This window comes from Mchenga conophoros, linkage group LG9 (genome assembly GCF_057382185.1).
Source record: "Mchenga conophoros isolate Kocher_MC1m ecotype Shallow Benthic linkage group LG9, M_conophoros_male_GT1.1, whole genome shotgun sequence".
NCBI classification, from domain to species: domain Eukaryota; kingdom Metazoa; phylum Chordata; class Actinopteri; order Cichliformes; family Cichlidae; genus Mchenga; species Mchenga conophoros.
The window spans coordinates 8,696,290-8,723,932 of NC_140534.1; the positions used below are offsets into that span (position 1 = coordinate 8,696,290).

The following is a 27,643-nucleotide window of genomic DNA, read 5'->3' on the forward strand; positions in this document are numbered from 1 at the left end:
ATGTCTCTGCTATTAAATAGTGCAGCTATTTTCTCTGCAGCACAATTACCCATTGCATGGTATGGTCTCAAACACAAAGAGTGAAATGTTACAATTAACCCCATAGTCTGGGTTAGTTGTAACATATCCCGGGGTGAAATGTAACACAATGAAATAAGGGTACTAACAAAATATTAACATGTAATCTTTGTTTATTCAACACATGAATGCACTTAGAGCCATTTATGTAGCTGTGTGTGTGTGTGTGTGACAGAATGCAGAAATCTAGCTTTTGAACATATTCCAACCCCCCAAAAAAGACAAATTCTGGAATTTTCTGCAACTGAATATTTCATTAATTTTGGTTGGTCTTCCTTGAGTTTGGCCTCATTGGCTCAGTGGCCATTATAACCTACAGCTCTTGCACCAATTTTGAACATAACAATGAAGCTGAAAAAATGTAGTTGTTCACCAGCATCGCAATTCCATTACTTTTTATCATGGCTTACCTTGGTGTGGTTTGCAAAGTGCTTCAGAAAGATGAGGAAATCTGTTTCTTGCACCCATCCTGATTTATTTCCACTACCAGTACTTCCTACTGGTCCATCTCTGACACAGAGGTCTGCATAATGTATGTGTGGGAACACAAACAGTGGAGGAATTGTGTTGCCAATGGCATTAACCGCATATACAAATGCAACCAGTGAACCTCTCTCTGCTGATGTCGTTGCCCCAACTTGTTTAATATAAGTTAAAGTAATAGTGTGGTAAGTTGCAACATCTGCATTATTGTTACAACTAACCCAGACTGTTGCTGTTACAACTGACCCAGACTCCTATAGCCATGAACTAGCTAACATTACAGGCAACGGCTAAAACATTAGCACTAAAGACCTACACAGAATATATCCCCATAGACATACAAATAACACAGTTTAAGTTTGATGAGTTTAACTGAAAAGCAAATAATGCTATTAGAAATTGAAATAAAGTAGAAAAACTTACTTTTTGGCATACAAATTACTTTTTTTCGTGTTAAATTGTCTGTGTTTGACAAAATGTGCTGATTTTTCACATGTGATAGCAGAACTGAATTGGGCATGCACAAGATGAGTCACATCATTTGAAACTTAGCCCTGATTGGAGAAATTGGAAGTGTTACAACTGACCCACGTTACAACTATCCCCGGTCTCCCCTAGTGCTTTTTCGCGCTGCTTTCACAGTTTTTGCGCTTATTTTCTGGAAAAGACTGAAGAGAATCTGTACTCAGGTCTACTAATTTATCATTCTAATTACTCAGGCTTCATTAATGACTATTTATAATATTGCTTTGCAGTATTATGTTCCAAACAGAAGGACTAAATACCAGCCAAAGGGGGTTTTCACAAGCTGACAACTCAGAGTAACATTTCAGACTCCACCGTGGATTCGTGATTTAGACAGCCTACTTTTTGCAGCGTGATGCCTCCCCTCCCTCTCCTCCCCTCTGCTGGCCCCGGCCCCAGAACAGGCGTAAGCCATCAACAGTATGTTCGCAGTCTCAGGCTGTGTACTAGGAAACATGAGCAGGGTGAAATATTCAGAGTCCCGGGCAGCGCGGCGCAGGCCACTCGATAAAGCGGAGGAGGAGACGGCGGTCCGTGCGGTTTGAGCTCAGGATCTCAGGAGGGGAACATGTGAGCAGGGAATGGGTGACTGGAAACAGGATTATTGCTCTACACAGCAGAGAGACGCAGGAGGGACCCGGGACAGGTAACTGCACTCACAGTGATTTACTGCAGCAGGAATGGAGCCGCGTTACTGAGACTCAGGACAGAGATGATGTAGAGGACAAACACGTATACAACTTTGAATGAACTGGACCGAGTTTGCATGGCTCTTTATTCTCACTTGTAACCCCATATAGAAAGCTAAATACAATAAACGTGACACAGGTTGTAACTTAAATATTACTAGTAATACTACTAGTAGTAGTAATATCGCTTTGTGTTTTATTTCAGTGCTGTTGCTGCGCAGAATTTGCGCCAGGTTAATGATGAAAGCTCAAAGGTGCTTCTCTTGTCAGGACACATTCAGTATTCGACTAGAAGTTACAAATTGAGGGTGAAAGGAGGAAAAAATAAAAATGTCACATTTTTGTGAAGGCTGTAGGTTTGTTTGTATTAGATTTAAAAAGGGAGGAGGAGTGGAAGCACCAAACAAAATAAACCATTCACGAGTTCTTGACGCGCGACCACAGAGCAGAGGACGATACTTGGAGGTGAATTCCACTTGAACACATTTTACAAACTCAAATTTAGTGTTTACCGTTCAAATCTTGCAGTACCACTCCCCTGCTGTCTCCTGCAAATAAAGTGGAAGTGCATTAAATTGAAGAGAGTGGAATTTTGTCACGTAGAAAAATCAGATAAAGAGTTAGTAAGTTTATTTCAGCGCTGCATTAACGAGTCACATAACATTTATTTACTTGTCTCATAACTGATCTGCTGTCTGCACGCATTATTCACAGTTTTATTTATGTCAATTTCCTCACGCATACCTTTGCACATCAATGGATATTTGTGCATAATGAGTCTGCACAAGTGCTTCTGTTGTTTTGTTTGTAAAGCAGCTGATGCATCAAAGCTTTGCTGTTAGGTACGATCTGCTTTAATCAGATTGATCAGCTTTTTAAATGAAGTGTAAATAAATGAGCGAGCACATTTAATAAGGTTTGGAATTTCAATTTGTCAGAGAAATTTTTAAAGTGTGTTTTAAAGTACTGGCATTATTAAGTGGTTTTTTGTTTTTTTGTTTTTTTGTGATCCTTGTGGCCAAAGGTCAAGTTGTAATAGTTTCCCTGGCGAATTTACTTGTCATCCTCCGAGGTATTTCTGAGCACGCTTTGTGTAAAATATGTACACTTGTTCCACAGAAGAGACACTGGGACACTGTGACAACTCCGTGGATTTCCTTCCCTCCTTCTGATATTTTACGCGTCAGAGAAAAACGGTGGATTGTCTGACCAAAGATGAACACCATCGTCTTTAACAAGTTGAGCAGCCAGGTTCTGTTTGAGGAGAAAGCGAAGGAGGTGGAAATGAGCAGCAGAAATTATCTAGAAGTGATCGACGGACAGCATCCAGACCTCCTCTCCAGCAACCAGACCATCAGAGACAACCAGGCGATCAGACACCGGCGGAGCGGGTATGTGGAGCGTTCTGTTATGGTTAACGCTGCTGGTCAGCATATGCGGAGTTGGATTAACTGGAGTTCCCCTCCGGGGTGTTACTAATGAGGAGTGCCTCTATTTCACGGTTATTTCTCCCAGCACGAGCTAACAGAACGAGAGAGAGGGAACAACAATGCTGGTTTTGTTATCAGAGCGCTGTGGTTATCGCTCCAGTTTGTGCGCAGAATTAAAGACAGCAGACCAAACACCCAAGCCAGACTTTTGGGTTCAGATCCTGTTAAAATAAATATTTAATCCATGTGTGTGCACGAGCCTCACTGAGTTGTAATACAGATGCATTTATTAACATTTGGATTTGATAAAGTACCAGCAGCAGTGCGTAATTGCGCATTTATGCACAAACATTTGAAACTTACGCCGGCCTCAATAAGCCACAATTTTGGTCGTTTATAGGTCCCAACATTATGCTCTAGATCTCCGCACTGAAAGAAAAAATAATAATAATTAGTAATAATAATAATAAAAAAGTCTAGCTTTTTTTCATGTGGATTTAATGCACCAGGATTCTAGGGCTCAGGGAATTTATATTTCCCAATCTGGCCTTTATTTTGGTGCTGATGTTCACAGCTAATCTTAGAGTTAATAAGTAGGTCAGCCTTGTTCAGTAGCGGAGGTCGCCATCTGTTTTCAATAAATAAATTCACCCTTGAGCTCTCTGTGTGGTCTAGTCAATCATGTAAGCGGCCATTGATTTTTTTAAACTATATATTTTCTACAATAGGAAGCAGGTGTAGGTGAAGATATGTCCTGATATGTCCATGTTTTTTAGTTTATATCACAGCAACCTGGGGCAAAGCAGGTATGTTAAGGAGCCTTGTGAAGAAGAAACCCTCAGTAATATTAAAAGAATTCTGTGTGAACTTATGTGAGTTGTAGGTGTTTTTTCAGGGGATGGATAAGGCTAACAAAGTACATTAAATTTTTAAACAGAGTGCGTGTGTGAGAGAGTGTGCTTAAAGCCAAAGTTCAGAACATGGAATGAAATATCCTTTAAGATGTTCATAGCGATCTGCATTACAAGGAAAATATTTGTAGAACATGAACCTCGGGTAGACTTTGAGGTTAGACTAAAGTATGTTACATCTACAGTGAGAGCAGCTTTTTGGTGAGATAAAAGGAGAAATGCAGCACAGCACCATACTGACATCTACAGGTTCATAAGACCTGGAGCTACAGGTGAGACTGAGTCCTTTACAGCTCAGGAAAAGCAGACTCAAAGAAAGACTTTCTAATATATATTTAAGAGCTCATAGAAAATTCATATATTGTCATTTTTCATCTTGTGTAATTTCACTGTAGTGATCTTTTATGAGTTGCTGTTGTAGCTGTACTCACCACTGAGTTGCTGAATTGGGATTTGAGAAAATATATTTGCGATCTTCCAGGCCACAGAGTATATTCCCTACTTTGATTTTCTGTAAGTGAAAACCAGAAGTATAATTTCAGCTTTTTGTCCGTCCCTTGTGTGATGGTTTGGCTCAAGCCGTGGCCTCTGTTACATTGTTCTTGATCCACTTTTGCTGGGTGTGAAAAGTTAATCTGGCAAATCTTTGTGCCTGAGTAGAATGTTTTTGTTTGTTTCATGTGTTGGCGGCTTGTGGGACACGCAATGAAAAATAAACTGCAAGTGGCTATTCTCTTTCTCCCCCTCACTGACTCAGTCTCTCGTTCTTTTTCTCCATCTCTACATCCCTTTAACATCTCTCAGCTTAATTGCAGTGCTTTTGGTGAGAAAATTGCACACTCTGTAGAGTTTTCACTTTATGTGTCATGACTAACAAAGTCAGGCAACTTGCCGCTCCACTTAGGACTCAACTTGCTGCTCGCATAACACCGTTTGTTCATTTCAGTATACAGCACGATCCTGATTCTGTTTCATTGCTTTAAATTCAGATTTTATCACATTTTTAAAAGCAAAACAATTTGTTTACTTTTTAGTCTTTATTCAAATAAGACAAGCATTGTGTTAACTCATAAACGCACTGTGGGCACATCTCCTATCTTACTCATAGAAGGAAGATGTGTTAAAAATTAGGCATTTAAAGAAAAGATAAAAGATTCTACAAACTCAAATACCAGATACATACTCTACCCGTTTCTTCACAGGGGTCGTCCCAGTGGTGGTAAAGTCCGACACAAACGTCAGGCCCTGCAGGACATGGCGCGGCCGCTCAAGCAGTGGCTCTACAAGCACAGGGACAATCCCTACCCCACCAAGACAGAGAAAATCCTCCTGGCACTCGGCTCCCAAATGACGCTGGTTCAGGTGAGACCACTTTCTGGTAATCCTTCAAACTTCCAGGTCAGGTGACAAAGAAATTGACGGTGAATACAGAGCATTAGAGTTATGTTTAACAGTTAAGGTTGATGTCTGTTGTTGAGAGCATTGAAAAGCTGTATTTTCATTTGCACTTGAAGTAAGTGGAACATGCGTTTCATCTTGAGTACTGTGCACCTATGCAGCAGCACTGAATATTGTTGTTTCTTCACACTATTGTAAAAACACTTTGCCGATGACTGCTTTAGATTTACATTATTTTATAGGTCAGTTGTGAAAAACATAGACGCATTTATATATTTTCATTCCTTTATTTCTCAAGAAAGCCTCACATTTTTCTTTAGCTTCAAACCAACAAAGATTATACAGTAGTTACATTGTAATTATCAGTTCAGTTTTTCACAAACTTCACTTAGTTGCAAATAGAATTTTATGTCATGTAACTTTTTTGACTTTACAAGAAAGGCAATTAATTGAAATTAATTTGAAGCATTACTCTGGGTTTTTTTTAATAAGAATTCTGGAAAAATGGTGAAATCAGTCTTTTTTATTATTATTATTTCTGCGTAACATGGATGTATTTTTATGCTGCATTTTCTTTTGACAACACTTCATTGGGACTTCACGCGGGACCTCGAAGTGATCCCAACCCAGAGTTTGGGATCCTCTGATCTGCAGTAATGCAGTTAGAAATGCAGATTTCATATACGCTTTAAGCTTTATTGCACCCTCTGCTGATGATGCCAGAGTACAGTGGACGGCTTGACTTTAGCGACTGACCGCTGAGAGGAAAACCCAGTGGAGAATATGAGTGTGTTTGGTGTCTGGCACGTGCAGCTGTGTATGTACAGTATCATCTGGCTGACAAGGTCACTGATACAGCCTCAGAAAGTCTGCGGCGGCTTTTTTGGGCTGCCGGCCACGGTGCTTAATCTGGTTCTCATTTTGGGGGCCTGATGGAGCTGTTTGTTTTGGTGAGGGCGAGTAGAGTGCAGAGGAATGCTTTGTGTTGGACACAGGGGTGCTGTGCCGCTCACACACACTACCACACAACCTCACACACACGCATGCATGCGTTTAAGCTGACACTCAAATACCAGCAGCAGCGTCAAAGGTCAGTGGAATATTTCATGATGGTGAGTGTAGGTATGCAAGTTATAATTGCATTTTCCAGCATGAAGGAGGTATAAAAGTTTTATTAATTCATTTTTAATTGATTTTCTGTTAAGTGTGCGTTGCTGAGTCAATGTATCAGCAAATCAAATAGCTGACTGACATCAAACTGCCACAAATGCACTGCTTCTAAAATCTCAAATCAACCTGGAGACAATTTTTCTCTTATTTGTTGAACTTTTGAAAGGATATAATCTTTAATAAATGGGCATTTGGGACATAAGCCACAATTTTAAAAAGTGCTGAGACCATCTGATGATTGTATTTTCTCATTTTGTAGACTAAACTAATTTATATAGAGCCATTAAAAAGTGTTATATGATAGCACCAGCTAACTGTTGACTCACATTTCTTTGCCTGTCCATTGATTGAGGATGAGAGCTACCCGTTTCTTCCACTGTTTAGTCCAGAAATGTAGAATGCATCACTTCCTGTGCATTTTCCCTGGAAACACCCACCTGGCACCAGGTGTTTAAAACAACTAAATCTGTCATGTTTTAGCAAAACAGCCTGTTCTTTCCATGTAAATATTGTGAATCAAGTGTGCTGAAAATCCAGTCCCATCTCTCCATCACCACTGAAATCCCTCGCCGTCCCTGCATGCCGTCTCCTCTACGGTACACACGCGGCTGACAAGCCACGGCTGAGAGAGCTTGGTTTGGCGATTGGGTCCAGCCTTTTTAGGCGTCACCATCTCTGTCTCTTTTCCCTGAGCCATTCTTTCCCCGGCTCTCATAAGCAAGCTGTCTCGTGTCTCACCTCGCAAATTCACAAGATGCCGCCGTCCTCCTGGTGTGCCACGGTGCTGGGCTCGCGACAGAGGGATGTGGGATGGTCTTAGTTAACAAGAAACATGATACTGAAAGAGAGGATCGGAAAAATAAGTACTCTAGCATAAGGCCTCTGTCTCAGCCCCTTCATAAACTGCTTGAAATCTATTGAGCATGAAAAGTTTTTCTTGTATAATATCTAATAGTCTCCATTCCCAGTGAAAGGAAGAGCGCTGGATCAAGTGTCTCTTTTGAAGACACTCATCTTGAAGACAGTGTTGGAAAAAATGTCTTATTGGTGGGAGGCCGTGCGAGTCCAAAATAAGCATGGGCAATGTACGCCTCAGCTAGAACGTTAGTTAATGAAATGTTGCGTTCGCTGGCCATCCGGCGTTTGAATGGTGTTAAATGTTTCTGCATGTTACTGATACAGAAAGGATGCATGCTGCGGTGTCTCTCTGGAGCGTCTGGGTTGTTTCTTAAGTCTCGGCCTCAAAGAGCTCCTCTGCAACCCGACTCTATATCTGTCTTTTGCTTCGGTCTTGCTTGGTTTATCTGAATGAGACTGATGGCAGGCAGAGAGCAGACGTTTTCTTAGGGGATAGACTTTGTTTTGCTGGATATGGAAGAATTTGGAATCCAAACAATAACATATGTTTCTATTTGCTGTCCGTTCCCACTTCCCTCTTATTTGTCTTACTCACTCTCTCTCTTAGGTGTCCAACTGGTTCGCCAATGCCAGGAGGCGACTGAAGAACACAGTGAGGCAGCCAGACCTGAGCTGGGCGCTCAGGATCAAGCTGTACAACAAATATGTTCAGGGGAATGCAGAGAGGCTGAGCGTTAGCAGCGATGACAGCTGCTCAGAAGGTACGGTTTCTGAATCGTCAGCCATCCCATTTGAGCAACGCTGAACCAGGTTTACTGGGATGGGGGAGTGGTCGTCCTTTGACTAATTTCACCTCAAAGGAAGGATTATTAGCCAGCAATGTCAACACTCAATTTCCCCAATCCAATCCAACTTTATTTATAAAGCACTTTAAATAGCCAGCACAGGACCAAAGTGCTGTATAGTAAGTAAGTTAAGAACAATAGAATAAAACAAAAATAAAACACATAATACATAAAAATTAAATTAAAACAGACCTATATATATATATATTAAAAAAAAACAGCATAAAACAACATAGAATCAACTAATAAAAATAAACTAAAAACCAACATGAAGAGACGGGTTTTCAGAGGTGATTTAAAAACAAGCAGAGAAGAGTCTAATCTCTAAAGGCAGAGCGTTCCACACTTTTGGAGCTACTACAGCAAAAACACGATCTCCTCTAAGTTTACACTCAGTCCTAGGTGCATTCAGAAACAGCTGATCAGCTGACCTGAGAGAGCGGGTGGGTGTATAAACGCTGTAACAGCTCAGAGAGATAAGATGGGGCTAGACCATGGAGGGCTTTGAAAGCAAATAAAAGAATTTTAAAATGAATCCTCAAAGGAATGGGCAGCCAGTGAAGTGAAGCTAAAATAGTGCTCACACTTTTGAGTGCGACGAGCTGCAGCATTTTGCACCCTCTGTAGATGAGTCATTGATGAAGCACTGACCCCTATATAAAGAGCATTACAGTAATCCAGCCGGGTGTAAACAAAGGCATGGATAACTAACAACCCTTTACTTACTAGCATGTTTAATTTTGATCTACAATATGATTAATTAGTTTTATTCACACAGTTATAATTAAAAGGGTGCCCTGTTTAACTTCGTTCACATGAACTGTAAAAACATATTTATATTGTCTTCTCTCCCAGGAAGCTGGCATAGATACAGTGCACGTGCTGTATATTAGTCACTTGTGACTCATTCGTATTTATGGAAGTTTTCCATCACATATAACTTTACATAGAACACATATAAGATCATTGTGTCCCATCAAATTTGTGTTGTTCCGACTGAGAGATGACATATCTATCAATCTATCTATAGATAGATAGATATTTTTTTCTTTCTTTCAGTGAAACAGAAACAAGATTTTTCGGTGTCCATAGTATCAAAAATTTGTTTTTACTTTATATCTTTAAAAAAAGAACTGCCCGAAATGATCATTAGAAGCATGCACTAATCAGACTTGTACCATGTGCACCCATGCACAGCACACAGAGCAGATTAATTCTTTTTCCATTCACCAAAGCATATTATCCATTTTCATTGGCACCAGTTAATCTAACAGAATTTTAATAATGATGATATTTGAAAGGCCACTCCTTCTCTGTGTGTATGAGCAGCGTTGTTCTGATTTGGTGTTTGACCCTTTGCCTGCTCTTTCGCTCTTATTCTGCAGCTCTCTGTCTCTCGCTGAGAGCATATCCTTGAATGCTGAATGTTAGAATAATTCAATAATGTGCATTAAAGAACAGTGGAAAACGTGTGCTGCTCAGTCAGTTTGATGGAAGATCACTTCTGAGATATCACATAATAATGGCTCTCTTATATAAACTGGTCACATGCTGCGAACCTGATGCACTCTGTACCGACTGACCTGCGAACTTACATCATAGTTGTTGTACCCCCAAAATATTAAATGTAGTGTCACGGAGTGAACCGGCGCCAAAGGCCAGTCCACCTCCTTCTGAGTTCCTCCTAAAGTGGCCCGACGCTCTGCAGAAACAGTGTTCTGGGCTGGATATAAATGGTGATCCAGCTGAGAGACGCCGAGGCCGATGGGCTGCGACACGCTGTCACTAGGACACCCTGCTGAGCCAACCTCTGCCTCCTAGTCTGCAATTGCAAATGAGCGGCTCCCTGTCAGCGTAGTGTATTTACTGCAAACACATGTTGATCCTCAGAGGGGAGAGACTGCCTTTTTGTACTCCATGACAGCACAGAAAACATGGGTAGGAAACATAAAAAAAAATACAACTTATATCCCCGAGCAGTGAAAGAATAGAGAGAAAGGACGAGCGCTGTGGTGTCAGTGATCTCTAATTAGATTTTTGAGGAGCAGAAGCCGTGTGCGGCTCACAGAAGAATGTGTGCATGGTGTTTGCATTGTGTCTGCCACAGGCCACTGTACCACCGGAGGCTCTGTATATCTCCCTGACTCTTCTCCCTGTCATATTATGGTTATGAAGCTATCCGCAGCCTGCTTCCACTTCTGACCCACGCACTAAAAGGCCCTCTATTATGTTTTTAAGCCTATGCTTTTGTTCCAGAGTCTATTTATGGGGCCAGATCTAACCCCACTGACCCGGAGTGCATTCCTCTTACTGTCTGAAATGGTCCAGCTTGTTTTGGAGTTGAAGTGCAGAGAAAATGTTGTTTTCTGTTTTGTGAACTGGAGTGTCATGGAGGTGCGAAAAGGGGCCTGTTTTCTTTAAAATACTGCAAGGATTTGATGTGAAAAGATTTATTTTATTGTCTGAGTGACAACAGGAAAAATGCTGATTCTCTGATGGCGCATAGGAAGGAGAGCAAATACTCTCCATCCATGTGTTTCTGATATGTGGGAGCTATAATTTTAATTTGGCTCCGGCTGAATCAAATGTCCAACCTGTCCAAATTACAAAATTATGGTCTTGGCAGAGACGGTATCTAGAGCGAACTTCTCCCTAATTTCCCTTCTGCCAGAGGATATCTGGTTCTTCTGTGCAGTGTTTTATCTTCCTACCCCCCCACCTTTTCATCAGGTTTGGACCTGTGCTTTAATTCAGTGTCTCCAGTTGCAAAGCAGCACCCTGGAAATTATTTATTTCTGCAGGGGAACTTAGGGGCAGCTTGCTTTTGATGGAGAGGAAATTGACTACCATCCGTTATGATTCAGTAATGCTTCTTAAGTCTCGGCTGTGCTTCCCGCTCTTGAAGGAGAGCCAACGGGAGGGCAGGAGTGCCAGGTTCAAATCTCCCTGCCTCGTATTTGGATTCAAGTTCAGCTCAAAATAACCAGCACCCGAGTCAGATGGGACGCGCAGAACTTGGAAAATTATTTTAACTCTAGAAATACAATATTTGCTGAAGAAAATGTGCGTGATTGTTATATACACTTGTGCTAACTGGAGCTCCAGCCGCAATTCCTGTTTAAACTCCCCTTAATGCATTGACTGAGTTCCATGTGCAGTAGTAGAGATCGGAATCTTTAAAACATTTTATGCATTTTGGGCATTTAGCACTGATTAAGTACAGTGTTTAGCTTGTGAACTACATATGTGGTAACTGTGGGTTTATGTGCAGTCAGTGACTGCGACAGTATTGTTTGCACACAATGACAGAAACCTGAAAGCAAATGAAACACAACAAATACAAATCCATATCATCCAATATAACATTTCCATTAAGGAACAGTGTCCAACTTCTATAGCTCATGTTTAGAAAATTAAAAAAAAAAATCTTAATTTTTTGAAATCTCTTAATAAATATATAAACGTGTAACATGAACTTGAAAAGGTTTGTGTGATTCACAGTTCTAATCTTACCCCCTCCTCCTTAATTCAAGTCTTTTGATCGGCTGATCCTCTCAAACGCAAATTCTGAACAGCAGTTGAGTGCAGCGTCTGCTGACAGCTGTGAAAGTGTAAGAATATATTTCTGCAGTCCATCTAAATGAGTATTCTTATCCTGGCACAGATGGGGACAACCCTCAGAGGACACAGAGTAGCCCCGAGGAGCTCAACAAGCCCATGTACCAGAGTGTGATCAAGAAGGAGGGCTCCTCCATGGTGGGGATGGCCATGGGCATGGGCATGGGCATGAGCATGGGTATGGGCGCGGGGCTGCGTTCGGCCGCCGAAGCCGCCTCACTGGCAGAGGACTACGTGTCTCCACCCAAGTACAAGAGCAGCCTGCTGCACCGTTACCTGAATGACTCGCTGCGCCACGTCATGGTGGCCAACGCCGTCATGGACGCTCGAAAGAGAAACCACTCCGGCTCTTTCAGCTCCAACGAGTATGACGATGAGCTGCTCTCGCCGTCCTCCTCTGAGGCTGAGGCGAACTTTGTTTATCGGGCTGGTAAGAAGCCACATTTCTTGCATTCTTTCCCTTTAAGAGTCTCCTTCACACACACACGCCATCCTTCACTTTTGTTCTTTTTCTGTCCCCTCCATCTGCACATTTTGTTTTAATTCCTGCAGCTGGTCCATCTTTTTTTCCCAGCTGTCTGTCTCTCTGCTTGCCTCCCTGCTTGTGTCGATAGTATATGACGCTTTATCTGGGTTGCCAGAGCACACCCTTTAACTGTCTTTTCACATGACGTTTGACTTGCTCAATGAGATTCTTGTGACCACTGAGACCTAGTTAGCAGAGCTTGAGTGTTAAGAAGAGTTTGATTAAATTATAGCAATATCCAGCGTGTGTCCAGCACCCTAACACAAACTCGTATACACATTTGTGAACCCATGTGCATAAATGTGTCTTTCACCCACCCACAGGCAGCTCTTCTGACCTAAATGCCAGACACAACAGGGCCATGTGCATCATGCTTACATTCACACTACTGTTTGGGATGCCTTTGATTGTGACACAAAGTCCTGCTGACAGAGCAGGGCAAACAGCCTCTGTGTGTGTCTTTAAGCATAAACTTGTTTTTTTTAACTAAAAAAGGATTTTTTTTTTCATCTCTGACGTACAAAAATCTGCAGTTTCCACCAAAACCAACATCATCCTAAAAGGTCAGCTCTATTTTACATCACTTCCACTGCTGCTAATGTCTTTACAGTCAGTAGAGTTGGAGGGATCATTTTCCTCCCTCTAGAAGAAGACACTTGCTTCCGTTCATTTTCTACAGAATGAAAACACTTTCATATCAAAACAGAGGATAGATTTTGTTTTTCTATGCCTATTTTAGTATTTTGATATTTTCCACTCTGCTGCTGTGTTTTAGTAGAAATGTCATGGAATGGAATTCCCCACAAGGAAATGATCCTTAAAAAATGTTTCCTAACTTTTACATGTTTTTATCTAGGGCATTGCTTTTTTTCATTTCAAGCTAGAGTTAACTTTATCAGTTTTATCTTTTTAACAAATTAATAGAAATAAAAGCAGCATGGTAAAATATTACATAGGGACTTAGTGGAGTCACTAATCTTTTATGAGGACCTTAAAAGAAGTGTGTGTATTATTGTTTTGAATTAAAATAAAAATTCCAAGTTTTCATTGTCGGTTCTTAGAAATGAGTTCCTTTAAGTCTCGGTCTTCTGACTTGAAGAGAGTCGAATCAATTAACTGTTCTCTGAAGTTATTAAATTCTGTTTCTAAAAAAGCCCTATTAGCATGTTTTGTTGTTTTAGGAAAGCATACCCGTAGTTGTTTTTGCACATTACATTACAGTAATGAGTCACCCTGAAATAATTACCCCAGTTGACTGCAGTTAGCTTGTTTTTAAGTCTGCCGGGGGAAAGCTGTGCTTTTTAACCCGAATAAGATAAAATGTCTCATAGCGATATCATTGACGCCGATGTTCTTCTAACCGTGAAGTCACTGTCAGCCCGAAGCAAATCACAAAAGCTTTGTAGCCTACAGAGGCTTTCACGGCGCTTCAGCTCACAGCTCGTCTGTGGCGAGAACAATCAGAGGTCTTCCTCAGCTGAGAACACTGGGCCATTTGTTCAAGCAGACTTCATAACCAATAGTAACGTTTTCACTTTCTGCAGAGCATGGACAGGACCTGGAGGGCCTGGATCTGAAGGTGTAGGTGGTGGAGTAATGGAGAGCATGTGTGTGTGTGTGTGTGTGTGTGTGAGTGAGAGGGGGGGGACAAACGTGGACAAATGTGTTTCCTATTATCTGAGCATGAAGGAGCGTGTGGGGGTTGGTTTGTATGAAACGCAACAACGACTGCAACGGGTACAATTGCCTTTATCAAAAAAAAGAAGAACTTCAAACCCCTTGACCTGAACGAACATCAGGCTTTTTTCACAGTGAAGCACCTGTTGAGACTTACAGATGGAGAAAGAAAGAAAGAGACGGATAGACCAAGTGAGACTTATAACTCCTTTCTACCAGATTTTAATAAGAGAACTCCCCTCCCCCCAAAAAAGGATTAATTCATCTGGCTGACCTGCTGTTTTTGATAGAGGCTAACTATTTTATCTCTATAGCTGATATAACTTCTTGGCTTTGAGGTGTCCCTCTTGGATTTCTCGGGCTTTGGCACCATTACAGAAGTGTTACTCTCTTACATGCAAGAGAAGCTTTCAAATCCGCACATGGAAAGTTCTCAGAGGCGGCGTTGACTCATGGGATCGAACACCTGCCGGGGGCTCTCCGATCTGATCGACCTGCTCAAAGAAACGAAACAAAAGAAAAAAGTCGAGAAGATGAAATTTTAATACCGCATCTGATTCCCCCGACAGAGCAGAGAGAGAAATCACTTTAAGCTCGGGCTTGCGTCACTTCCTCTGCAACTTTTGAATATTTTTTTTCCTCCTGTGGGCTCCGCTTCCCAGATACTTGTGCAGTGAACACATTCCTCTTTTGCAAATAGTTTTATTGTGTTTTTATAATAAGAGAAAAATGTTTCCCCGAGTACCTGATTTCACATAAATCTGTGCTTACATCAGAAACGCAGAGAAAAAAGAAGACAGAATAAATCAACTTTAAGCTCTCTGAATGTTCCCCTGCTTTCTTTCTGACAGTGACAAAACGTCTGACATTTTCACTCAGCAGGGAGAAACAGAATTTAAACGTAGAAAAACAACAGCTTAAACACAAAACGATGTCTCTCGGTGCATTCTTTTGCCGAATTCCAGCTTGTGAACAACCACTTGCGATTGGTCAAAGCAAAAGTGGCGTGCCTGGCAACCATTGTGCCATTGGCTAAAAGTCCGTTAATAGGCCAGTTGGTTGTTGTGGCCTGAGCCCCTGTGACTACAGAGGGCAGTCAGACGTGGTAGGAGATGGTGAGTGTAGATTTACCCCAGTGGAAAACTAAACTTCTGCCAGCTTGAAAGGACTCACATACAATTCACAGGCCTCATACAAGCATAGGCACACACACATCCAGTACAAACACACACATGCACACTGCAGTCCAAAGCCTGTGGGGAATTTCATTGAACACAAGGAGCAATAGAATTCCATCACACACGCCAGGGGTTTCATGCCAAATTACCCTTTAATGGGATATTAAATGGCAGGAATCTGGCCGAGTGTTTTTCTTGTTGCTCGGTACCAGATTTCGCCCCGTCTGATATCATATAGATCATTATACGCCAAATAACTCCCAACGTTTCTGCGGGTGGAGACTGAGAGATCTTGGTCAGACGTTTTACATGAGATTGACAGTAGTGCATTTTCTCAGGTTCTACCCTTTATGGACATTGGTTACAGCTGAGTACAGTAGCCTGATGGTGAATGTAGAGTTCTTGCCAGTGCATCTATTGATGTGGGAAAGCCCCAATAACTGCAACCTAGTCAGCGGCCAACAGCAAGTTCCCAGTAATGAGATTTTTATTTGCCTCTTTAAAGTCATGCCTCTATTAGGTTGAGATACTGTTAATAGCTGTTATCACCATCCTAAAACAGAATAAAAATGGCAGCATGTAGGTGTTAGCATGCTAACATTTGCTCATACACAGATTTTGTGAAGACACTGCATTTCGATGATTTTAGAAACGTTTTGATGTCATTTCTGCGCTAAATGCAAAGTGAGAGGACCACAAAATCATTCATTTTGTAGTTGCCATAATTGTACCCATGAAGTATCGTGAAACTCCCCCAAAAGTTGTTGAGATATTGCAGCCTGGACCAAAGTACTTGTGCAACCGCACAAAATTAGAGAAAAAAGCCTTTTAGAAATCATCAGTTTTTTCTTTCTTTTCAGCTGAGGCCGATTGGTCAAAAGCACTGAACTAAGTTAAAAAGTCAACCGTAGAACACTTTCCCCTTTTGCTGCCAGTGAATTCCTGGAACCTGTCCCATACGTTTTCACCAAAAAAAAGAAAGTGGCACAGTAAAGTTGTTGGGCTTAAAGTTGCAACCAGTGATAACATGTATGGGAGAGGTTACTACAATAAACTCAACAATGATTCTCAGAGAATTCTGTTGGCCATAAAAAATACCCAGACCAAGGCTACGTCATGTTTGGTACTCAAACCTGTCCACATGTGGTCTGCTTATCAACAGGTGCCAAGGTAGAAATGATTCTTCACTCTTGCTCAAGATGACGTGATAATTTTGAGTAAAATACAACTGAAATCTATAAAATCAAAGGTTTATTTACTCAAAGAATTAATATTTAAGAAAAAAGCACTCAGTACAAACTGAATGTATACAAGTCATTTGAACAGGTTCCTTTAGATTTAACATCTTGTGTTGTAATTATGTAACAAAATTACACTGAAAATTTACATGTAATCAACTTTTTTGGACGAATAAAGTTTTTTTAAGGGTACTGCCATTTGAACTGGCTTGGCATGAGCCCCGGCAATATGCTTGCGAGAAAGAGGTAAAAGTTATTCTTCCTGAGGGGAACGTGAATATCTAGCAGCTAAAAGTGAAATATTTGTGTCGAAACCTGCCAAAATCGTGTAATTATTTATTTTTGTCACTTCCACTTGATACTTCCACTATTTATTGCATTTCCCATCAATAAGTCTATGAATTAGAGGATTTCTTCCACCGAGAGAAACAAACTGGCCCATTATTTATCACATTCAACTGACTTAAATCTAAAACTGGTGGTTTTTAACACGTAGGATTCTTAGAAACCTGTTCAATGAAAACAGCAGTGCTTGACAGGAGCCGCTGAGGTCCTAAGGGCCTTTCAAATTAGGCTGGAGCAAGTGCCAGACAGTTATTGAATCCTGGAGAGTTTCGTAGCACTTAAGGAGCTGTCGACTTGTCCAGGTGAATGGAAGAAGTCGTCTCATTGTGGAAAAAAACACCCAGAGTGTTTGGATTCCTTGTCGTGAGGTGGAAGGGTAGAGAGATGTGATGGTCACTGCCGATAAAAAGAGATTTCTATCATGATTGTTTTCATATTTTCGACTAACAAGATATACTTAACTGGATTTCCCTTACTCTCTCTTGTTTCCACTCCAAAGAAAAAAACCCGACTGGGATGATTTTTGTAGCAGTGTTGTTCAGGGATGCCGGCTGTTATGACTGATTTAAGGCTCTAATGTCTTTCTTGCTTGGGCGGCAGGGTAATTTACTGTAAGCCACAGAGTAACAGGAAAGACAGCGCTCGATACAGGGACACTTGATGACAATAAGCCACTCCTGGCGAGTGATGGATGAAGACTCGTTGTCTCAGGAATTCAAAGATGTGGATAGACTGGCTACAATTTGCTCTTTCCACAATTTCATAGGAAAGAAGAAAGGGAAGACAGAAAGAGGAGGAGGTTGGAGATGTTGTTCCAAGGCGGCAGCTTTTGCCAAGACTGACTGGGTTCAGGTTGGGCTTTAGAAATCAATTTGGACAGCATGAGAGGGAGGAGAGGGAGGCGCTTGGTCCATCCAGATCAAGAGTTGAGTTTCCCCAGAAGTGGCCCGTTGGGAGAGAAAAGACAGCGTGGTGGCAGTGACTAAGACACACAGAGAGTGTGGTTGGAAGAAGTGAGTGTGTGCATGTGTGTGCATTCTTGTTTTTTTCTCAAAAAGATAGGAAGATGAGGGGAAAAACTGGGGACATCTGGTTGGCCCTTACTTTGTGATGGGGTTGTTTCGCACAGGACTGGGACTTGGGGATTGGGTGAGACTACTAACAATTAAACTGAGGTGTAGGAAAAGTTCATCCAAATTACAAAAGTGATCTATATATTTTTGTACTTACCCCTTGCGGTGTCTGGTCATGCAGATTGTTAATAACCATAACAAACGCCTCTGAAAAGTCTTCCAACTCATTTGGGAGATGGTTGGAATTTTATTTGTCCTCCTCAGAGCATTGAAAAATTTCTTCAAAAAAAAAAAAAAAGCAGCAGTGATTATTTCCAAAGAAGCTGTGTCCCCTGGTGCAAAGAACTCACCGCCAACTGAATTTTCTGGTAGAAAGGAGCTCCAGTAACAACTGTTGAAACCGTTTAAACCCTTTTTTAATTTAAAGACATAACAATGATGTAAAGTATGCATATTCAGACTAACTTTGGATTGAGTGAAATTATGTAAGCTTGATCTCACTTACAAGAAAAAGCAGGTTTCTTGATAGTGAAGATGATTTAAATTTTTGATGTGATAATATAGTTTGTTTCAGTGTTGCCACACAGCAGAGCCTTTGGGAATCACTGCAGTAGACAGTGGATTGAAGCCTGTATGAATAAGCATTATGAAATCAGTGTTGTTTTATGCAAAGCTATAGCTATACATCAGTGATATCTGTGTGCTCGTGAATGTTCAGGAAATTTACTATAAGCTATTAAAGTTTTATTGCCCTAATAAGAGTAATATTTGCTGCCTCCACCAAGGAGCTTGTGTGATTGGTTTTGGCTTGTCTGTTTGTTTGCAAATACTTATGTTAACATAAAAGTTACGGACAGGTTTGCAGAAATGAGATGAGGCCCAACATCGAGCTGGATCTGAATAGAGGAATTTTTGGAAGGATTACTTTTTTCATTGTGAAGATGTCATCTTCACAGACGTGTATCGAATTCAAACAAGAAAAAAAACATTCAAAACATTGCTTGAATTTACCAAGAAAATATCACAAATTAATATGGATGTCCTTCTAGATCCAGGGCCTCAGTTTATGCGTGGTACAAAATGAATTTTGAGCTTTGTTGGAAGTATGCAGGCTTGGACTGCTCTTGTTTGTATTACGTAATGATTTTACAGCATTTTTTCCGATGAATTCGAAAGGTTTCAAGATAAAAATGCATTCGTAATGTTCAGTATAATTTGTTCTTTGAAAGCAGCTATTATCTTTCTTTATATGTTCTGTTTTTACAGTGGTGGACGGTCATATTAAACTTGGCAAACTCCAAGTAAACCCCATAAACCAATAGCTGACTTTGATAGGTCTTTGATTTGTATGAGTTTCAGCCTCAATACAGTTATTTTAGGCATACAGCTCTAACTGTGAGCTAAGAGGCTCCACCCACCTTTCCACCACCCACCCTCTGTTTAAAACTTCTGTTTGGAACTCATGCCCAATCAGAGGAAAGCTGGCTTAAAGGGAGAAGAAGCTAAAATGGCTCATTTCAGACAATGGAACAAAATAAAAGCAGCACCAAGCCTTCCAATAAGGATTATTTTTGAACTGTGACTCATGTAGAGCTACTCTAGCAGAGTTCATTAATAATAAAAAAAATACTGAGCTAGAAATGGGTGTAATAGGTCCACTTTAACATAGTATATTAAGATATATAAGTGTCCTACCGCTGCAGCTGTGTTTTTTTTTCCGTCTTGTCACGCACAGCAGAAAATAGAACTAAGAAAGGACGAGATTAGACACACATAATATGACACATAAGTGTCCTTCAGGGTGTGGCTGGTCCAACGGTGGGAACAACTAGGAGTTGGCAAAGGTTAGGCATAATCCTGGCATTAAGCTGTGGGACAGCTTCAGGCAAATGGAAAGGTGGATAAAAAAGACAGAGAGGAAGAAAAAAAACCCTCATGGTGAACCTCTCTGACTGGAAGATGGGATATTGGCTTCTGACCACTAAACAGAGGCTGGATGAGAGGCAACCAGAGAGGACAGCAGCAGACTGAGACAGTGCTCATCCTGTGGAGAAGTGTTAACAGACAAACACCAGCACAGACACTGTTTATACGCAACTGCCTAACATAGAACTTGAAGAGGGCAGAATAATAAGCCCTCACAAGCTGATAGTTTTTAAATCATCAGTACACCAAGGCTTCTAGGGACGGACACACACACACAAACACACACACACACACATAATCATTTCATCGGATTCAGAAAGCACAGCTGCCTGCCTAGTCAGAGAAACCGAGCCACGCTGCCCTGTTCCGTATAAAACACAAATTGTTTCCATTTTAAAAACCCAGCCGTGTCGAGAACAATCGTTTGCCATCGCGTTCCCACGGGATGGAGGAGAGAGGAGAGAGTTTAACGAGCGAGCCGAGGTGTGACCCAGCAAGGACGCGGAACACACATACGCAGAAATCCCCCAAGAGTGTGAGAGAGCCCTGCAACTACCACTGCAGACAATTGCAACATAATAATGCAGTGTGTGCAGCACAAACATATCATTTGGCCAGATCCCCCTGAAAAAAAGGTTATTTTTGCACACATGTAAACACTTAAAAATCTGAATAATGTTTACTTGTGGTTTTCGCTTTTCCTTTCCCCCCCGTCCTAATTTGTGTGTTTTCTGCACCACAAGCAGTTGCCGTTCATCCCCGAGGATGTCGCTGAGAAAGCTGTGATGAAAGGGTCTGCCTGAGGAGACTGGGCCCCGCTTTTTTAAATCTCTTTTGTACCTGCCGCGTCAAAGCGGTGATAAGAGGCTCATCTGTTCATCATCAGCGATGTGTCCCAGTCGAACGTGATCCTGTTTTTAATCTTTCTGCGGCCACCCATGCTCACATCTCATTCCACTTCCTAATTCCCCTTGGTTCCTCTTTTGGATGCTGTGGCAGTCCACCCACAGCCACACAGACAAGACACTTGCACACATTGCCATGACATCGTATTTACTTCTTCTTCGTCGAGACGCGCTCCTTATTTTGGCTGATTTACGGGGGCCCTGATTACTCTCTGTTTACTGGCACTCGTAAACACAATGACAACCTGGCAGCGTTTAAACATTTCAAGCACTGTTATTATTTCTCCATCTAGCAAGAAGACACAAGGCAATCCTCAATGCTAGGATCTTGGTTATCTGCCCCCAACCGCAGCCACAGCACCAGTGTGTCATCTGCCGGGCAGACATGGAAAAGGAAAAAAAAAGAAGAAAAAAGAAAGCACAGAAAAAGCAGGAGATGAACGTCGTTTTTGGGCAGCAGCTCAGTATCTGTCTGGCCATGTCAGCGCATGTATGTTGGATTTAATAGTTTAAGAGCTAATTATTCAATATTTTTGTAAGCGATGAAAGTGTTGTCAGGGCGAATGGAGAAGGCATTAAATTCACGCCATGTATGATGTCTTTGGCTAGCTGAGTGGAATTGACAGTTTGCTTCGTTGGAGCCTCAGACTTTGTTCAAACGCGGCAGAGACGGGGAAAGGAATGGCTGGGAGGGGTGATATAAAAGTAGGGTTGGCAGCGCACGAGGCAAGCTGAGTGCCAAGGCATCCCTAACTTCATTTACAGACTCTTCTTGACATTATAAAAAAGCACAGAGCATCAGAGAAATATAATAAAAAGAGAAATCTTAGGCTCGCACGTCGGGCTTAAAGTGGCAGAAAGAAAGAAGCTCAAAAAGGCGTCGCAGCACCTGAGGGTTTTTGGCATTTCCTTTAGCCAAGTCTTCTTGACTTGGCTAAAAGTAATTAATGCATCTTCTGATATTGATTTGACTTCACATCAGGTGAGCTCATCACAGTTCTATCCTGTAGGTCGAGCGCAGCGTTGTGATTCACCTGTGGTGATGGTAACTTCTGACTCATCCTCGGGTTTGGGCGGGCTTCAAAGAGGCTGCTTAATGACATGATGGTCCATTCCTATCCTGTGGTTGCACAGGTCAGCGGTGACCAGATTGTCCAGTCTGCAGCACCACTCTGGTTCTCATCAGGTCCTGTTAGGGGAAATCAGCTTAGCTCATTTCCTACTTTAACAGTCGAGTTTGGATTCTGTCTCTGCGTCCAGATTCACCGGCCTTCGTCCAGTGGTGGAATATTTTCTCATTCAGAGCAAAGTAAACATATTTTCCCTTCTACCCAGTGACTTTCTACACTGCCTTTATTAGTATAGCCTAATACATTTAATAATAAATAATTAACAGATTTCTCAGTTTAGCCAATTTTGAGAAGAACTTTTTAAGATTCACAGAATTTATTCATGATTTATTTCAAAACTGGCAGCCCAGACAATTGTTAGTTTAGCTTTCCATCCATACTGGTAGTCTTACATATCCAGACAAAGCACATCATTTCTGCATCATCTTTAAATGTATCTAAAGTGAACACATGTTCAGGTTTCAAATGGATTAGGCTTCTCTAAGGACTCCCTACACACAGTTGATACAATGCTCCTATGATGTACAGATTAAGCAAAAGAAGATCCAGTGTGTTACACTGGACAGGGTGATCCGAAGGGCCAGCTCTGTTCTAGGATGCCCTCTGGACCCAGTGGAGGTGGTGAGTGACAGGAGAATGGCGGCTAAGCTGTCATCCCTGTTGGACAACGTCTCCCACCCCATGCAGCAGACTGTGACAGCACTGAGCAGCTCCTTCAGTGGGAGACTGCGGCACCCACGGTGTGGGACGGAGAGATTACGCAGGTCTTTCCTCCCCACTGCTGTCAGACTCCACAACAAAGACTTTAACTGAACAAACACACACATCCACACATGTGCAATAACACTAAGTGCAATAATCTTTTCTGGCATCGTTGTATTTTTACTCAGTTGTATATAGCATTCGTATTCTATTTTTATCTTATTGTATATTTTTATTCTATTTTATTCTACTGTATATAGTATATTATTTTATTCTATTCTGTACAGCTGTGTACTGTATTTATTCTTATTGTATTCTAATTTTTGCGTCATAACTTTTGCACTGTCCACTTCCTGCTGTGACAAAACAAATTTCCCACGTGTGGGACTAATAAAGGTTATCTTATCTTATCTTAATACTTAAGCTGTAGACATGCTGGTAGAGCCAAGCTAGCTGTTTCTCCTCGCTTCTAACATTCCAAGCAAAAAGTGCTGATAGCTCTAATGCAGTCACCTCAAACTGAAGACCAAAGCCCCACCAACCTGCATGCACCTCAGCCCTTCTCTTTGCAGGGAGAAGCCTGTTAGAAGAAAGATTTAAAGGGAGTGTTGCCTTAAAGGGAGAGCACTTGTTTCAGTCAACAGGGCTGCACCAATGCATGATATAAGATGAATAAGGATTATACACCTCTGTGAATCATGCAGACCTACTCTAGCAGAGCCAGAGAATAAAAATATGGAGATTGAAATTAGCATAAAAGACCTATAAGTGTTAGAATTGTTAAACCCTCTTGCTTTAAAATTGAGCCATCTTTTCTGTTTCTAGGTAATCATTTGTTTTCAATTTCTATTCCATTCTTATTTTTAGACTCTTTATACTATCCATGGTGACGAGAAATTATTCTGGATAATACTAAGGCTAAAAGCCTGCAATATCATAAAATGCCCTTGCGTGTGTGTGTGTGTGCTTATTTGTCTGTCGGATTCAGCCCAGCCCACGGTTTGTGCAACTCAGCTTTCCTTGTTTATTGTTGCGAGTTGCTAACAACAGCTCCAGATGGTAATGATGATAGTCAGCCACTCTCCTCTGCAGCCATCTTAACAGGTGGAACCTCATAACCTCAATAATTTGTCAGCCCCTGCTTGTTTCCCTCGTTTTCACCAAGTTTTGTTAAAGCTACTTTTTCTTTTTTTTTCTCCTATGTTCTTTTCCCCCTTCCCCTCCATCATCCCGCTGTGATGTTAAGTGAGCTAGTATTTTTGGACTTCCAGCACAATGCCAGAAACCATCAGACTTCTTAGCTTTCCCCTTTGGCGGTCCGTGCAACCCCACTGTCAGTGAAGCCCAAAGGCAACAGCAAAGTTGACTGAGTATTCAGTAGCAAAGTAGTTGAGTTTAAAAAAAGGAAAAAAAAAGTGAAAATAATAAAAAAAAATCTTCAGTGATTTATTGGCCATTTATTGAGTCTTTGGCGCTGCTCTTGTTTTTAAAAATCCCAGTTTTAGATGTTTTAGGCAAAGGGCTTTGGAAACAGAGTTTTTCTGCAAGCAGTGGTGCATTTTCAAAATCTGGGGTCCAAGGGGTTGAGAGCTGGTGTCTAGTCCCCAATGAGGGCCTTGGAGTGCAGGGTGGCAAAGGTCATCCTTGCAACCACCTGCTAGAAAGCTCAGAAAACACAGTTTTATGTGTGTGTTCTGAAAGGAATCATCTGGACAGTGGCTGCCTCACACACCCTGGAAACACTTAAAGCTGTGGATGGAAAGTCTCAAACGCTGCACTTCAGATCCCACAAACACACACACACTTTTCTTCTGCCTGTTGTTTGTCTTTGATGTTGCTGCTATCAGTTGCTGTCACCAACCGATCTTTACACCAGGCACCACAGCCGTAAACACTGAGCTAATGTATCTCGAAGGCAGGGGGGCAGGGGGCATAAACAGCGCATGAAAACTGTGTAATTTGGCCTCTAATTACAGCACCGTGATTACGGAGTGTTGTGCACATTTTTAATCGGGACCAATCTGTTTTGGAGCCCTGGCAACAATCAGGAAAGAAAGATGGAGATAGGGTGCAGGGAGGATGGCTTCACAGTTTTCAAGTATTCAGTTGACACTGGCAATTTAGGCAATTAATTTGAAGAATGGCTGAAGAAATATAGAGGGATTAAAAACTGGAGACTAAGAAGAGATGGATAATATCAGGGGCTTTAAAAAAACCTGCTCTTGACATAGCACAGAGTCACTCTTTATTAAAACAGACGGGAAACATTGCATTTGTTTTGGCTGGTTCCTGACGAGTACCTCAATCAGGGGGTATTACAGCAAATCAAAAGGTGAACAGTCGACCTGGGGGACATCAGTAAAGGAAAAGGGGACTCGCTGATGAAGTGAGATAAAGGCAGAGCAAAAGACGGGACAGCAGGGAGTTGTGGTCGGATGGGAATGAGAGGATTTTTTTTGGAACACTTACACGCTGAAGCCCCAAATCTCATCCTGTGGTTTGTAGTACTGGGTTATCACGTCCTCATCGCTCTCACACACGTGCACACACACATTCCTGCTCTTCTTCTGTCTAAGAATGATTGGCTTCTTCTGTCTGTCTCTTTCTCTCTCCCTCTCTCTGTGGATTACACCTATTACGGAATGAGCGGGAAAAGCGCAGGAAATGTTATAATCAGGCTCGCATTAGCTCTGGGGCCTCTTGAACCCCGACGCTGTCATGAAAGAGGAACAGAGCGCGGCGTTGGGAGTAATTAGGCGCTTCAAGCCTGAACGCTGTATCCAGATATTTGGAAAATCTACGGAGGGTTTGGCGAGGTTAGAGGTGACACAACAGAACGGTTAAATGTTGCATGTGCTTTCCCCGTCGCTGAACGAGCTTTGGCTCCTTTGCTCTCAGTGGGTCTCTGTTGGCTATGTCGAAGCCTGAACACAGTGTCCTCGCTCAACCTCTTCCAGTCCCTTCTTACCACGATAGCAAATGAAATTCCAGCGAGAATGAAGGGTGCAGATTTTTATTAGCAAAGGAGAACGTTAATGCACGCCCGCCAACTGCTGCCTTGTGGTGACGGTGGCTGGTGGAAGGGTCTCGTTAAAACACTAGCTCAGGTTTAGACACTTGCTTTATGGGGAAATGCGACATTGGCGGGGTATAAAAGACTGGGTGACCCTGTGCTGTTGGTGAGAACATTCAGGAAATCAGATTGACAGCCGAGCAGGAGACAACCCAGGTATGACGAACTCTGTTATCTTTGGACGAAATGAAAATTTGGGGAGAGTTTGCCCTCCTTTGAACATTCTTGAGTCATCCAGTCAATCTATATCTGGTCAAGACCGAACTTCTTAAAAGCTCATGGGGCCTCAGACGCGTGTTTAGTTAACTTAAAGAGAGCGCCCGGGGGCGACGCGACTAGAAAAATCCAGATGCTCTGCTTTTTTCTTTTTGGTTAATGCCTCATGAAACGCCAAGCCTGTGTCCTCATACTCACTGTTGGGCAGATCTCACCTAAGGCTGGAACCAAGACAGCAGGACAGGTTCAGCTCAAACACCCAAATGAACTCCTCTTTCACTCACACACACGCATTCAGGCAACAAGAGCACGCTGAAATAAACACACTGGTTGCCCCGAAGAGAAGTTGGGTTTCATTGTTTAATGACTCTGCTATTCCCTCTGCTAATGTTTCACATATGAGATAAAGATTGCTCCCATTTGAAGAGAGGAAAAAAGAAAGGGAGAGCAGGCATCCATCTTTCTCTCACTGACTCACTTGCTGCCTTTTCATTCCCCCTTTAAATCTTCTGCGCTCAGTCATTTTTGATCTGATTTCCTCAGACAACTCAATTACGTTGGCCCGGGCCCATTTGTTTTCCAACAAAATATTAGAGAATGGAGCTTGTGAGTCATAAGAAACATCTTTCAACTCGATCCTATTAGTCACCTTGTTTCTTGACGGCTTATTGCAAAAAAACCCCAAAAACAACAAAAAAAACGTCCTTTTTGTCCAGCATCTGAGCGAAGAGAGAAAACAGAGCAACACATGTTTTCACAAAGCAGGGTGTACGCATAAGAGCGCACAGCATAGACCTCACACACTACTGCACACACACTGCGAGAGTGTATGTTCAGCGACATTCCAATAAATCCTCATTGACCCCGATGAACTCAGCAAAATTAACCTTTTTTTCTCTCTCTCTCCTTGCTTTCAGAAACCACAGAGCATGGATCAAGTAAATGTGACAGGTGAGCAGCCTTTCTCTTAACGCTGCAGACCAGATCGAGTCATTTGCGTTTGCGAGCTGATCGTAACGCTCTCTGTTTTTGTCCTTTCGTGTTGCATGGTCAGCTCGCTCATCAGCAGCAGCGGTGGCCCCAGAGCCACACAGAAAGAAAAGGCGAAAGGCAAAGACGAGACATACTGGAAGGAGATCAACGCCGCCATGGCCTTGACCAACCTGGCACAGGGGAAGGACAGTGCCTCCGGGACCACCAGCTGCATTATCCAGAAGTCCTCTCATATAGCAGAGATCAAGACTGTCAAAGTGCCGCTGGTGCAGAAATATTAGCCTGGACGCCGTCCTCCCGTCCCCTCTATGCAAACCAGCAAACATTCCTGTTTCAGCAAACTCACCAGAGTCCAAATAAACTCCCCCCTCCCCACCCCAAAATGAAAAGAACTGTTGTTTAGGGAGGGTGGTCGTGGGGTGGGGGTATTTGAAGTCAGGAAGTGTGAGGCAGAAAAAGAACTTTCATTCTTTTTGGTTGTTATTGATGTCTGAAAAAAAAAGGTTCATAAGAGGCCTTGGCTATCTTCTCTTTTGCGAGTACTAGTTTTAGCAGCAGTATTTCCTTAAAAAAAAAAAAGAAAAAAACTTTTGTAATGTTAACTTATTTTTTTTCATGTTTTATTTTTTATTTCTTCTTTTTTTAACGCTACAAAT

The 27,643-nt window shown here is 41.9% G+C and overlaps 1 protein-coding gene across 1 annotated transcript; it reads left to right on the plus strand.

Moving 5' to 3' along the window:
- The first annotated feature begins 1,608 nt into the window (after window positions 1-1,608).
- Window positions 1,609-27,405, plus strand: mkxa (mohawk homeobox a). The gene is made up of 7 exons (XM_085286303.1): window positions 1,609-1,732; window positions 2,895-3,166; window positions 5,319-5,478; window positions 8,150-8,303; window positions 12,052-12,435; window positions 26,912-26,945; window positions 27,049-27,405. Exons 2-7 carry the CDS (start codon window positions 2,991-2,993, stop codon window positions 27,266-27,268), a joined length of 1,128 nt encoding a protein of 375 aa, XP_085142429.1. The 5' UTR covers window positions 1,609-1,732; window positions 2,895-2,990; the 3' UTR covers window positions 27,269-27,405.
- The last annotated feature ends 238 nt before the right edge of the window (window positions 27,406-27,643 follow it).